The 13,494-nt window shown below is 38.7% G+C and overlaps 1 protein-coding gene across 4 annotated transcripts in view; it reads left to right on the plus strand.

Moving 5' to 3' along the window:
• LOC126262422 (uncharacterized) overlaps positions 1 to 13,494 on the plus strand; it is a 77,924-nt gene that overhangs the window by 12,891 nt on the left and 51,539 nt on the right. For 3 of the 4 annotated variants that reach the window (XM_049959076.1, XM_049959059.1, XM_049959068.1), the window contains exon 3: positions 7,810 to 8,009. In XM_049959076.1, coding sequence (XP_049815033.1) covers positions 7,810 to 8,009 — 200 coding nt within the window. Of the gene's footprint in view, positions 1 to 7,796; positions 8,010 to 13,494 lie in introns of all 4 variants that reach the window. The other variant, XM_049959085.1, reaches the window with a different exon arrangement.

Here is a 13,494-nt window from a genome sequence, read left to right on the forward strand (position 1 = left end):
AGACATCAAAACCTCCATAACAGGTCAAGGGAAGTGTTCAATTGCAATTTTGATTTTCTTGGTGTTTTTTTGTGGTAGGATTAAGTTTGGTGGTGGTGGTGAAAGTTTTGAGATTTATAGTGTGTTATTGGTTGTTTCTGTTGACCTATATAGGTCAAGGGAAGTGTTTGATTCCAGTGGATTTTGTGTGTAGTGGAATGTGGGAAGGTTGTGGGGTCTTGTTATTTTAGTGTTTTTTGTCATTTGGTGGGCGAGTGTTTACCTTTATTTTGTCCCCATCCTAAAACCCTCCATTTCCCATGCTTGTCCCGTTAGTTTGATTAGGTTTTTTGTGGAAGGTGTGTGTGTGTGTGTGTGTGTGTGTGTGTGTTTTGGTTTTTCGATGTATTTTCGTGTTTGTTGTCACGTTTACGTAATGACGTCATAGGCACCATATTGGAGTCGTAGTGGATGGTCGTTTCCGCTATATTTGTGACATCATGGGTCAAAGCAGACGGGTGGAATCAGGCGCTTCCGTATTTCACTGGAGAAATTTGGAAAGAGTGAAGCCAAGCCGGTGTCAACACCATTTGAACTTGGTTTGCACTTTGAAGCAGTTGTGATACCAAAGTATCATATGAAGAAGCAATAAGAAGTCGATATCTATCCCAAATCTCACTGTAAATCTCCTTAGCAGATATAACCACTGCTTTAAAAAGATTTATTGGTTGTAAAAAGATTGCTTAGATATTTAAAAGGAACCATGGACTACAGGGTAGAATTTTCTAGAGATGGTAACAGAAATAATCGCCTTCAGTGTCGCAGATTGGGGAAATAAAATCAATGACAGACCACCTGTTACTGGTTCATGCATAAAATTGCAAATCAATGACAGACATCCTGTTACTGGTTCATGCATAAAATTGCAAAACTCTTTTAATTTCATGATCTAGTAGAAAACTTCTACTTGTGATGCTGAATATATGGCCTTGGCATCAACTGTTCAAGTTTTACTGTGGTTGGGACAACTTATGTCTGAGGTAGATCCAAGCAGTCTCATAAAGTCACTTACAGTATATTGTGATAATAAAAGTCATTCAGTTGGCCAAGACTAGTGAACAACTCTGGATCAAGATATAAAAGTATCATTTTATGAGAAGGCATTTTGAGTCAGGTGTTATTAATGTTGAACATCTGCCTTCTGAAGAAATGTTAGACGATGCTTTCACAAAACCACTTAGCAATGCCAGACATGAAACATGTGTAAGAAACTGTGGCCTTGTAAAATAAATGAAGGAGTGACTGTACATTCATACTGTGTGTCGATGTCAATTTAAAGAGACATGTTAAGATATGTAAATTGATATTGATAGTTTCTTTGTTTACTCTGTTGTGTTGTAATTACTCGGTTTTCATTATGTGTTCTGGAGTGTGTAGTTGTTGTTATGCATGTACTGATTAATTAATATAACATTGTTTCGGAAAGCTTTCACGTGTATATTAAATAATGCTCAACAGTTCAGCCCATCCTAGAATATTATGCAAATATGTGGGACCTGTACCATGTAGGATTAACAGGATACTGAACAAAGGGCAGTGCAAATGGTCACAAGTTTTTTTAGCCCATGAGAAATTGTCACGGAGATGGTGGAAAAACTGAACTGACATTCGTTTGAAGATAGACGCTAACTATTCTGTGAATGCCTAACTGACAAAATTTCAAGAATCACCTTACAAGTGACGAATCTAGAAATATACTACACCCCCATATGTATTGATCCTGTAGACATGACAAGGCCAAAATTAAACCATAGTCTTTGCAAAATTACTTTATAATTCACAGTTGTGCAGGAACATGTGGGTGTGTGGGGCATAGTTAGCACATCCCGTATGGAATTCAGCATAATCTTAAATTTCATTTGTCTTGCTAAAACTCACAATCTACTCACTTTATAACTATGGAACTTGTGTCAATGTGTTCTGGAAGAACTGCATTGTTTTCATTTCAATTTTACTTGCACCAACAAATTATTAAGAAAATGCAATTTCTGACAATGTACCAAATTTTTGACTTATCTTAAATAGGCCAATCAGTATTGGGAGAAAGAACAAAAGAAATACAAAAAACATTACTTCAGCACTTTGAAACAGTAATGTTTATTGCATGTGGTATGAACTTAATTCCTGAGATGGATGACGTTAGTTGCTGATGAGGCCTTCTTATTAAAATGTAAAAATTTATGAAATTATAGTTTTTTTTATGTAACTACTTTCCAATTGCAAATTGCACACTTCAAATGTGCAGCTGAATCTGCCTATATTTGATTTCTATTGTGACTGTGGAAAAATCCACTGACATCACTCATCATTTCGATGGTGCTTGAAATATCACGGTAACTGTCACCATTATTATGTAATGAAATAGTCGTCTCCTTCACTGGTGCTCTGTTTATGTTTGTTGGCCTTCTTTCAGTCTTCAGACATTATGTTCCTAACATTTTCTTTTGTGAGTGCTTAAGACAGCAGAATGGGCATTTAATTGTTATTATTATTATTATTATTATTATTATTTCTTTCCTTTCTCAGACCTTAGGTCTGGTTCGAAATGAAAGTGACGCGGACCTTGATCAACCATGACTTCCTTTTAACTGTACGGTATATGTTACATTGCGTTTAGGAACTTTCGGGTAATTGAACATGTATCAATAATTACGGATTTCTGTAGTTATATATACATGTTTGGATATAGCTGTATTGCGTTGATGTACTGGTGGATATTGTGTGGTATGACTCCTGTAGTTGATAATATAATTGGTATGATGTCAACTTTATCCTGATGCCACATGTCTTTGACTTCCTCAGCCAGTTGGATGTATTTTTCAATTTTTTCTCCTGTTTTCTTTTGTATATTTGTTGTATTGGGTATGGATATTTCGATTAGTTGTGTTAATTTCTTCTTTTTATTGGTGAGTATGACGTCAGGTTTGTTATGTGGCATTGTTTTATCTGTTATAATGGTTCTGTTCCAGTATAATTTGTATTCAGCATTCTCCTGTACATTTTGTGGTGCATACTTGTATGTAGGAACGTGTTGTTTTATAAGTTTATGTTGTATTATTATTATTATTATTATTATTATTACTATTACTGGCAACGTAAATGTTTTATTTTGGTCTGTATTAATTCTGTTTGGTTGAAGTGGTAGCTTGAAGATTTTGTCTCCATATGTTTTCGTCAGCTCGTAGATTTTGTTTATGAGGAACTGTGTTTTATGGAGAGAGATTAGTTCCATAAACTCTAGTTTTCTAAGGTTACCGCTTACATCAGTGTTATGATGCTGAAGCCAATTAATCATTCCTTCTTTCTCTTTGCCGTGATAGATGTCTTGTCAACAACTGACAGTAAGAAGCATTACCTAGAACAATTTTTGAGGGTTTTCCCAGATTCTGAATTACTGATTCTGTGAACCACTGATGTAGAAACTGAAGCTGCATGCTAGATTATTTGGGCAACACTCAATATAGAAGGGGGGGGGGGGGCAAGGTGGGCATAAAATGATTTCTGGACCCTTCCATAGCCTGCCAGACTTGTCTCCTGATGTAACCGAAAACTTTTGATGAAACCTCAGTTCACTTTATATAAGTTCCCCCATCATACTTAAGTCATCAGTGGAGACAGGAATCATCCAACAACTAATTGGGAAAATTAAAGTTTTGTTAGAGTGGGTGCGGTAAGACAGCCGGTGAAACATTACTAAATGCCTTCTCTGAAAAGTACCTAGAACAGACAGTTAGAAACCCCGCTCATGAAGGAAATACTGGGTGATCAAAAAGTCAGTATAAATTTGAAAACTGAATAAATCACGGAATACTGTAGATAGAGACGTACAAATTGACACACATGCTTGGAATGACATGGGGTTTTATTAGAACCAAAAAATACAAACTTTCAAAAAATGTCCGACATATGGCGCTTCATCTGATCAGAATAGCAATAATTAGCATAACAAAGTAAGACAAAGCAAAGATGATGATCTTTACAGGAAATGCTCAATATGCCCACCATCAATCCTCAACAATAGCTGTAGTCAAGGAATTATGTTGTGAACAGCACTGTAAAGCACGTCCGGAGTTATGGTGGGGCATTGGCGTCGGATGTTGTCTTTCAGCATCCCTAGAGATGTCGGTCGATCACGATACGCTTACGACTTCAGGTAATCCCAAAGCCAATAATCGCACGGACTGAGATCTGGGGACCTGGGAGGCCAAGTATGGTGAAAGTGGCAGCTGAGCACACGATCATCACCAAACGATGCGCGCAAGAGATCCTTCACGTGTCTACCAATATGGGGTGGAGTGCCATCCTGCATAAAAATCATACGTTCCAGCAGGTGTTTATCAGCCAGGCTGGGGATGATGCGATTCTGTAACATATCGGCTTACCTCTCACCTGTCACGGTAGCAGTTTTGCTGTCCAGCGCCGCCTGTCGGACATTTTGTGAACTTTGTTTCTTTTTGGTTCTAATAAAACCCCATGTCATTCCAAGCATGTGCGTCAATTTTTACCTCTCTATCTACATTATTCCGTGGTTTATTAAGTTTTCAAATTTATACTGACTTTTTGATCACCCTGTATATCGGCTCTAATGGTAACAAATAGACCTGACCTTTTTGAAGGTGTCCACATCGAAACTGGTATTAGTGACCAAGATGCGATTGTGGCAACTGTGATTACCGAACTACAAAGGACAACTAAACCAAGCAGGAAGGTATATATGTTCAGTAAACCAGATAAAAATATCAGTAGTGTCATATCTCAGTGAGGGACTAGAAACTTTCAGCACAGGCAGGAGCATGTAGAGTGACTCTTGGCTCTAGTGTAAAAGAGTAGTTGACCATGCCCTGGATATATATGTACCCCGTAGATCAATTCATAATGGGAGGGAACCTCTATGGTATACAGTCACTCTAAAGAAACTTATAAAGAAACAGAGATTACTGAATAATAGGTGTAAAGCAAAGTATATAGATAAAAAGATGACAAATGTAACACATTTGGCTGACAAAGAGAGCCCTTCTATGGCTACAGCAGAATATTGTCAAGTGATCTTTCACAGACCCTCGAAAAATTCTGGCTATATGTAAAGGCTGTTAATGACACCAAAGTTAGTATCCAATCTCTACTAAATGAGACAGGAACTTAAATTGAGGGTAGCAAAGCAAAAGCTGAAATGCTTAACTCCATTTTCAAATGTTTCTTTGCGAAGGGAAACCCGGGAGAAGTGCCCCAATTTCTTTCCTGTGCCACTGAAAAGATGAATGAAATAAGTATTAGTGTCAGTGGTGTTGGGAAACAGCTGAAATCGTTAAAATTGAACAAAGCTCCAGGCCACAATGGAATCCTGTCAGATTCTATACTAAATTTGTGGCAGAATTAGCCTGTCTTCCAACTGTAATGTACCATAGATCCCGTGAACAAAAAACCATGCCCAGTTCTTGGAAAAGGGCACAGGTCACACCCATCTACAGCAAGGGTAGTGGAAGTGATCTATAAAGCTACCGTCCAATATCCTTGATGTTGATTTGTTGTAGAATCTTGGAACATGTTCTAACACAACAAGATATCTTGAACAGTATTTAATTTGTTGAGTATGATATACAAAGTCAATAGATTGTAGCAACCATGTTCATGCTTCATTCCTTGACTTCTGGAAAAAGTCGGTTAATACAACTCCACACAGTCTTTTAGTGCACAAGACATAAGCTTAGAAGAAATGTAATGAGCTTTGTAATTGGATTCAGTACTTTCTAACACTTAGAACTCAACATGACATTCTTAATGGAGCAATGTTTAAAAGTAAATTTGTACATACTCCAAGGGTATGTTGCCGGAATATTACGAGTGACAATACATGTAAATCATCCAGTGGATAACATTTGAAGATCATTGACGGAGTTAGCTGATTACACTGTTATCTATAGGAAAGTGGAATTTTGAAAAATTCTGCTGAAATGCAGGGAACCATGCAGGTGACTTGGTGCAGAGACTGGCACCTGACTTACACAAAATGGAAAAGGAAAGTGTGAAAGTGTGGTGTTACCTAAAGTACTTTGTGCCACTCACTATTTAAAAGAAGGGGGAGGGGGCAGATGTGAGTAGGACTTGCACACTTAAGAGCTCTGTACAAATGGTATATCAGCAGTTCTCCATTCATACTGACTGGATTACAGTGCTAAAAGTTGAATATCGGGCAAGGAATGATCTTATTGCTCGTATGATGTGTTTCAGAAATTATCCATCATTAGATATCTAGGAGTGATTACTGCACATAGCTATGTGAAGCAAACATTTGCAGTCTCGGAGCGATTACTGCACATAGATAAGACCTTTCATGTTGTATGTGAAACAGACATTCACAGAGTAGTTTGTGAATGTTTATTTCACATACAATTTGAAACGCCATATTTATGTGCAGTAAATCACTCCCGAATATCTGATGGTGGATAAGTTCTGAAACGTGTTATATGAGCAGTAAAGTCATTCCTTGCCTGATGTTTGACGTTTACCATTGCGATTCAGTCAGCCTGAATGCAGAACTACTTATTGTTTTAATTTAAAGTTCGGTGTTAGATAACAAACAACAAAAGAAATATATTTTTCATACCACGTATTTACAAATTAACAATTTTCGAATTATTTTCTATGACTTGTACTGTGGAACCTTGTTTCTTGCAAAATTTCATGAGTCTCTGTCAATGGGAAGCACCCTTATTACAGTTGCTTTTTTAAAAAAACTTCTGTAGATGTTACGAATGTGAAGCTTGTTTTTCAGTCCAGTTTTATTGTGGTGTCAGAAATATGTTCAATTGTTTTAGAGTATTGATTTCTCCAGTAGTAGCACTATCTATGTTGTTGCAGTATAGTGAAGTCCAGTTGGAAATCTGACATTGCAATGTTTGGGATATGTTCAGCAGTTTTCGTGCAGATAGAAAAAATGCAGTTAGTATTGTAGAATATAGAATAGTGATATGAATCAAAGATGATGTGACTTACCGAACGAAAGTGCTGGCAGGTCAATAGAAACACAGACGAAGCAACTGTTGGTTGCGAAAGTTAGAATTTCATGTGTATGTTTGTGTTTGTTTGTGTTTCTATCGACCTGCCAGCACTTTCGTTCGGTAAGTCACATCATCTTTGTTTTTAGATATATAGAATATAGAATAGTTTTGAAATAGTTTTATTAATATGAATTTTCACAAGGCATTTGATTTTGATAGAATAGTGAGTTTTCTTTGTTAATTGTTGACTTTGTTGCACAGTTGGGAGGATGGGAAAAAATGACAGGTGTTATATATGGTCAGCAGTATTGTTCTATTCTCATAATTGTGTCTTTTATAGGCAAGCAGTTGATAACCAGAAAGAAATCATACATTGTGCCTTATTTAAGCTGCTGGGCTTATTTCAACTTATTTAATCCATTGAATGATTGTTGCATTGTGTAGTTTCTCTGTTTCAATCAGCCAAGTTGAGAGCTAACAATATAGCAGTTGTTGAAGTGAGTTGTTGTCTTGATACCCCCTGCCTCCCCCCTCTCTCCCCCCTCTCTCCCCCCTCTCTCCCCCCCTCTCTCCCCCCCTCTCTCCCCCCTCTCTCCCCCCCTCCCCCTTCCCTTCCTCCCCATCATCTGCACAGATTGTTGGTGTCCAAATTTTGTAATGAATGTAAGAGTGAAACATGTCATACAAAAACAAAGCTGACCTCTTGATCGAAACCTAGAATACTGCCTACAGAATCTCCCAAATGTGAAATGTTTACAGTCTGTTTTTACAGGTACATGGTAGTAATATCTGAGGATGATGTCATCTGCCGTAGTTGCGCAAACCTCATGAATACTCTGGATCGTTTGGAAACTGAGATGGGATCTGTTCGTAATGTTGTACTTCGATTTTTGGAGAAGAAATATGCTTTAGAAGAGGGAGAATTGCTGAACAATAAGACATCAGGGGTACCGTTGCCTCAAGTATCGTCAGGTACGTACTTAATCAATAAATATGGTGGTCATTTGAAAGCATAATCTAAACATGGAACTTCTATTCAAATAACAAAATGTAAAACTGCAGCTTTAGAAAACATGATAATGAACAGTCCTGTCATTTTCTTGTTGTTGCTCAAGGCGTTAGGATTACAAAATTTTGAGAAGAAAACACAGTATTTGTGTAGACTTATGTGGAGAGGCTCCACTGATCAGTTGCATCAGCGACTATCTGTTAGAGGCCTTGTTTATGACCAATGCCTCTTATCACGCATTTGAATTTTGCAGGAGCCTGGTCTGGGGAAGCTGGTCTGTGATGATGCAGTAAACATATTTATTCTAATTGCACTGGCATTCGGGAAGTCCTTGTTTGTTTTGCAGATTAGGATAAAATTCAGGCTGTCACAACTAGTGTGGCAGATATATCAAACAGCCACTGGCAAAAAAAGTTTCCAGGAAACATTGCAGATAATTTAGGTGTTCATTTTGTTCACATGTTATTTGAGAGTGAAACGGTAGAGAAATGTTAGTTTCTACATATTTAGAGAGAGAGAGAAATCTTCAGTAATGGTTTTTGTGCGCAATCTGCCAAAATGGGAATTGCAAAGTAACTGTTTATATTCAGATGTAGAAGAACAATTCCACTTTCTAAGTCAACTTAAATCCTTTTTGCAACTCAAATTTACCTAGTCCTTGTCCAAATCCAAAGTGACCTTCATTGACTTTGACATTGGTGAAGGCCACCTCCTAACCTCAGTCTCATTAAACTGACCAATAAACAACAACAGCTGCCATACCTTCCACATCAAACACTCCGTTCTCTACATTGTTGGCATCCTCAGCAAACATATCTGTTCCACCATTGAATCCCTCAAACACCTACTCACAGTTACCCCACAGATCTTATTTGCAGGCTAGTCTTCTGAACTTTATCCTCCTTCCACTTCAGTTCCAGAAAGCTCAGAAGCACCCAGCACCACCCAGGTATTGAATGCTTCTCAAGTTAAGCTCTGAAGTAAGATCCTCACCTCCTCATATCCTCCCCATATCACCCATCCATTTCCATTGCCCCCCTAACCTCCATAACGTCATAGTCTAACCATATGACAAATCCAAATCATTTTTCGTACCTCAGAGTTCCAACCCGTTTAATCGTTGTCAAAAGTAAAATCTGCCCCATTTAATCAACCACTACAGTCTGCGCCAGGCTCCAACTCCACCACAGGTAAGTATTGAAGTATCAAAAGGAAGAACAACTTGTAAAAAAAAACCACACATTTCGTCAACTAACTTGTGCCCAGCAAACAGCATTTTATGTAGGAACAGTCACCACTAAACTACCAGAGTGCTTGAATGGGCATAGAGCAAATGACCAGTTATGGGCAAGCTTTACATTTCTGGAGTATTGTCTACAGCATGATTTAAGGGACCTGAATTTCTGCCACACTGCAGGGGCCCACCTGAAACTAGTTTCCCAAATTTCAGATATGGGAACTTGCTCTCTAATACATCTGTATATCTAGACACCCTCGTAGACTTCACCTTTGTTAACATTTTCGTCCTCTCTTTCTTATATTTTTTTGTGTATTAATTGACTTTTTTGAAGGGGCATATGTCATACTGATTTAATTTTTCGGGGAACACTAAAAACAGTGCCACGACTAAGATAAGAAATTCTGGGTAGTTATTATTGAAGTGCAACCACTCACAGAAATCCACTTGGGCCATAATTATCATATGACAGTAAAACTTGTGGATATTCTAATGTGTTAACATGGAACCAATATTTACTGGGGGGGGGGGGGGGGGGGAATTAGCTCTTAATTTTAGCCACCGGGTGCAAATCTGGTGCTGTACACTGTTTGTATGATATGACACCTGCCCTGTCATTTGATAACCTGTAATGCGATTGAACAATGTGGTTATTTAGAAGACTGACAGCGTCCTGTTATTGAAACTGTTTTATGTGAATGGTAACAATTACAGCTCTGTGTTGAAAGAGTATCATCAACTGAAAGGTCTGAGGAGAGGCCTAATGTCATAAAATGGATTAAAGAAAATGATAATGAAAACGTGGGTAAGCCTGGTGTGGCACCTGGAAGAGGAAGGCTTCCTATCCTGGTGGAAGTTATCGAAGAGGTTGCTGTTGCTGTAACTAACACTGCAGCACATGCCGTGGGTAGAACTAGTGTCTTTGCACTCCTGAGAATTGTCTATCCCATGGCCAATAGTATGAAAAGTTTTGCGGTCTATCTTAAATGGATATCTGATCAGCAGTGGGGGCTGAAGACTTCCAGCATAAGAAGTCACCCTCATTCCGCCAATGACCTTGTCAAAGAGGGTGGAGGAGTGGACAGTGGTACAGTGCCCTCTCTTGCCCTTGGGGTGGGAAACTGCCCCTAAAAGGTGGAAGAATCAGCATTGATCAGTGGCATAATGATCAGAAAGGCAATGGGAACCACTGCATTAAAGACACACAATGAGTATCACTGTGAGGGGACTGCCAAGGAGGAGGTGACCATGAGGAAAAGATTAAATAACCAACAAAACGATAACATTCTAAGGGGCGGAGCATGGAATGTCAGAAGCTTGAACATGGTAGGAGAGCTAGAAAATCTGAAAAGGATATGCTAAGGTTTAACCTAAGTATAGCTGTGAGCAATGAAGTAAAATGAAATGAAGACAAGGATTTTTGATATGAGGTGTATAGAGTAATATCAACAGCAGCAGAAAATGGTATAGTGGGAGTAGGATTCATTATGAATTGAAAAGTAGGGCACAGAATGATTTAATGTCAAAAAGTTCAGTGACACGGTTCTTCTCATCAGAGTTGATAACAAACGGACTCCGACAACAATAGTTCAGATATACAAGCCGATGTCACAAGCAGCGGATGAAGAGAGAGAAAGTATATGAGGATACCGAACGGGTAATTCAGTTTGTAAAGGGATATGAAAATCTGATAGTCGTGGGTGATTGGGAGGAAGAAGTAGAAGGAAGGGTTACGGGAGAATGGGGGCTTGGGACAAGGAATGAGAGAGGAGAAAGGTTAATTGAGTACTGTAATAAATTTCAGCTAGTAATAGTGAGTACTCTGTTCAAAAATCACAAGAGGAGGTGGTATACTTGGAAAAAGACCGTGTGATGTGGGAAAGAGTTCTGAAATCAGTTATTGGATTGGAAGGTGTATCCAGAAGCAGATACACAATTTAGTAATGATGAAGAGTAGCCCGAAGCTTAAGAGACGACTGCTGCTCAGAAATAATCAGTGTGCAAAGAAGTGGGATATGGAAGTACTGAGGAATGAAGAGGTGCACTTGAAATTCTGTGAGGCTATACAGTCATAATTAATACTTCTGTAGGCAGTTCAGCTGAAGAGGAATGGACGTCTCTAAAATAAAAAAGGCAATCACAGAAGTTGGAGAGAGAAAACATAGCTACAAAGAAGGTAACTGGGGGAAAAAAAAAGAAAAAAAATCATCATTTGGTAATAGAAGAAATACTTCAATCGATGGAAAAAGGAAGTACAGAAATGTCCAGGGAAAGCCAGGATTCATAAATACAAGTCACTTTGGAACGAAATAAATTGGAAGTGTAGGGAAGCTAAGGCAAAATGGCTACGTGGAAAGTGTGAAGAAATTGACAAAGAAATGATTGTTGAAAGGACTGACTCAGTGTGTAGAAAAATCAAAACAACCTTCAGTGAAATTAAAAGCAAGGGTGTAATGTTAATTCCACTGTCAAATGCAGAGGAGAGAGCAGATAGGTGGAAAAACTACATTGAAGGCCTCTATGAAGAGGAGGTCTTCTCTGATGACAATAGGAGAAGAAACGGGATCCAGTATTATAATCAGAATTTAAAAGAGCATAGGAAGACTTAAAATGAAATAAGGCAGAAGGGATAAATAACATTTCACTAGAACTCTTAAAATTACTGGAGGAAGTGACAACGAAACGACTATTCATGTTTATGTAGAATGTATGAGACTGGCAATGTACCAGCAGTTCTGAAGATTTCAGTGCCAACAAGTGTGAGAATTTTTGCACAATCAGCTTAACAGCTCACTCACCCAAGTTGCTGACAATGATAATATACGGGAGGATGGAAAAAAACTGAGGATTGGGTAGATGACAATCAGTTTGGCGTTAGGAAAGGTAAAGCACCACAGAGGAAATTCTAATGATGTTGTGTTTGATGGTGGAAACAAGACTAAAGAGAAATCATGACACATAGGATTTGTTGAGCAGGACAAAGTGTTCGACAGTGTCAAATGGTGCAAGATGTGTTTGAAATTCGGAGGAAAAGTAGGGGTAAGCTATAGGGAAAAACAGGTAATATACAATCTGTGCAAGAACTAAGAGGACAATAGGAGTGCAAGACCAAGAACAAGTACTCATATTAAAAAGGATGTAAGACAGCTATGTAGTCTTTCGCCCCTACTGTTCAGTTTATACAACAAAGAAGCGACAATGGAAAGAACAGAGAGAGACAAGAGAGGGATTAAAATTCAGGGTGAAGGGTATTAGTGGTAAGATTCACTGACGACATTGCTATCCTCAGTGCAAGTGAAGAAAAATTACAGGCTATGTTGAATGGAATGAACAGTTTAATGGGTGTAGAATATTGATTGAGAGTAAATTGAAGAAAGATGAAAGTAACAAAAAGTAGTAGAAATGAGAACAGCAAGAAACTTCAGTATTAGTGATCACGAAATAGAAAAAGTTAAGGAATTCCACTATCTAGGCAGCAAAATAACCCATGAGGGACAGAGCAAAGATGACATAAAAAGCAGACAAACTAGCAATGGCAAAAAGGCATTCCTGGCCAAGAGGAGTCTACTGGTATCAAACATAGACCTTAATTCCAGGAAGAAACTTCTGAGAATGTACATTTGGAGCACAGCATTGTATGGTGTTAAAACGAACTGTAGGAAAACTGGGAAAGAATAGAATTGAAGCATTTGAGATGTGGTGCTACAGAAGAATGTTGAAAATTATCTGGACTAATAAGGTAGGGAAAAATGGAAATGAGCGTTTGGCGTCATTGGCCAGGAGGCCCCTTGCGGGGCAGGTCCGGCCGCCTTAGTGCAGGTTTTATTACATGTGACGCCACATTGGGCGTCATGCGCTCCAGATGGGGATGAAATGATGATGAAGACATCACGACACCCAGTCCCTAAGCGGAGAAAATCCCCGACCCATCTGGGAATCGAACCCGGGCCCGTAAGATGGCAATCCGTAACGCTGACCACTCAGTTATTGGGGCGGACTGATAAGGTAGAGAATGAGGAGCTTCTCTGCAGAATCGGCAAGGAAAGGAATGTATGGAAAACACTGACAAGAAGAAGGGGCATGATGGTGGGACATCTGTTAACGGCATCAGGGAATGACTTCCATGGTACTAGAGGGAGCTGTAGAGCTTAAAAAGATAGAAGAAGACCGATATTGGAATACATCCTGCAAATAATTGCGAAGGACATCGC

This window comes from Schistocerca nitens, chromosome 1 (genome assembly GCF_023898315.1).
Source record: "Schistocerca nitens isolate TAMUIC-IGC-003100 chromosome 1, iqSchNite1.1, whole genome shotgun sequence".
In the NCBI taxonomy this organism is placed as follows: domain Eukaryota; kingdom Metazoa; phylum Arthropoda; class Insecta; order Orthoptera; family Acrididae; genus Schistocerca; species Schistocerca nitens.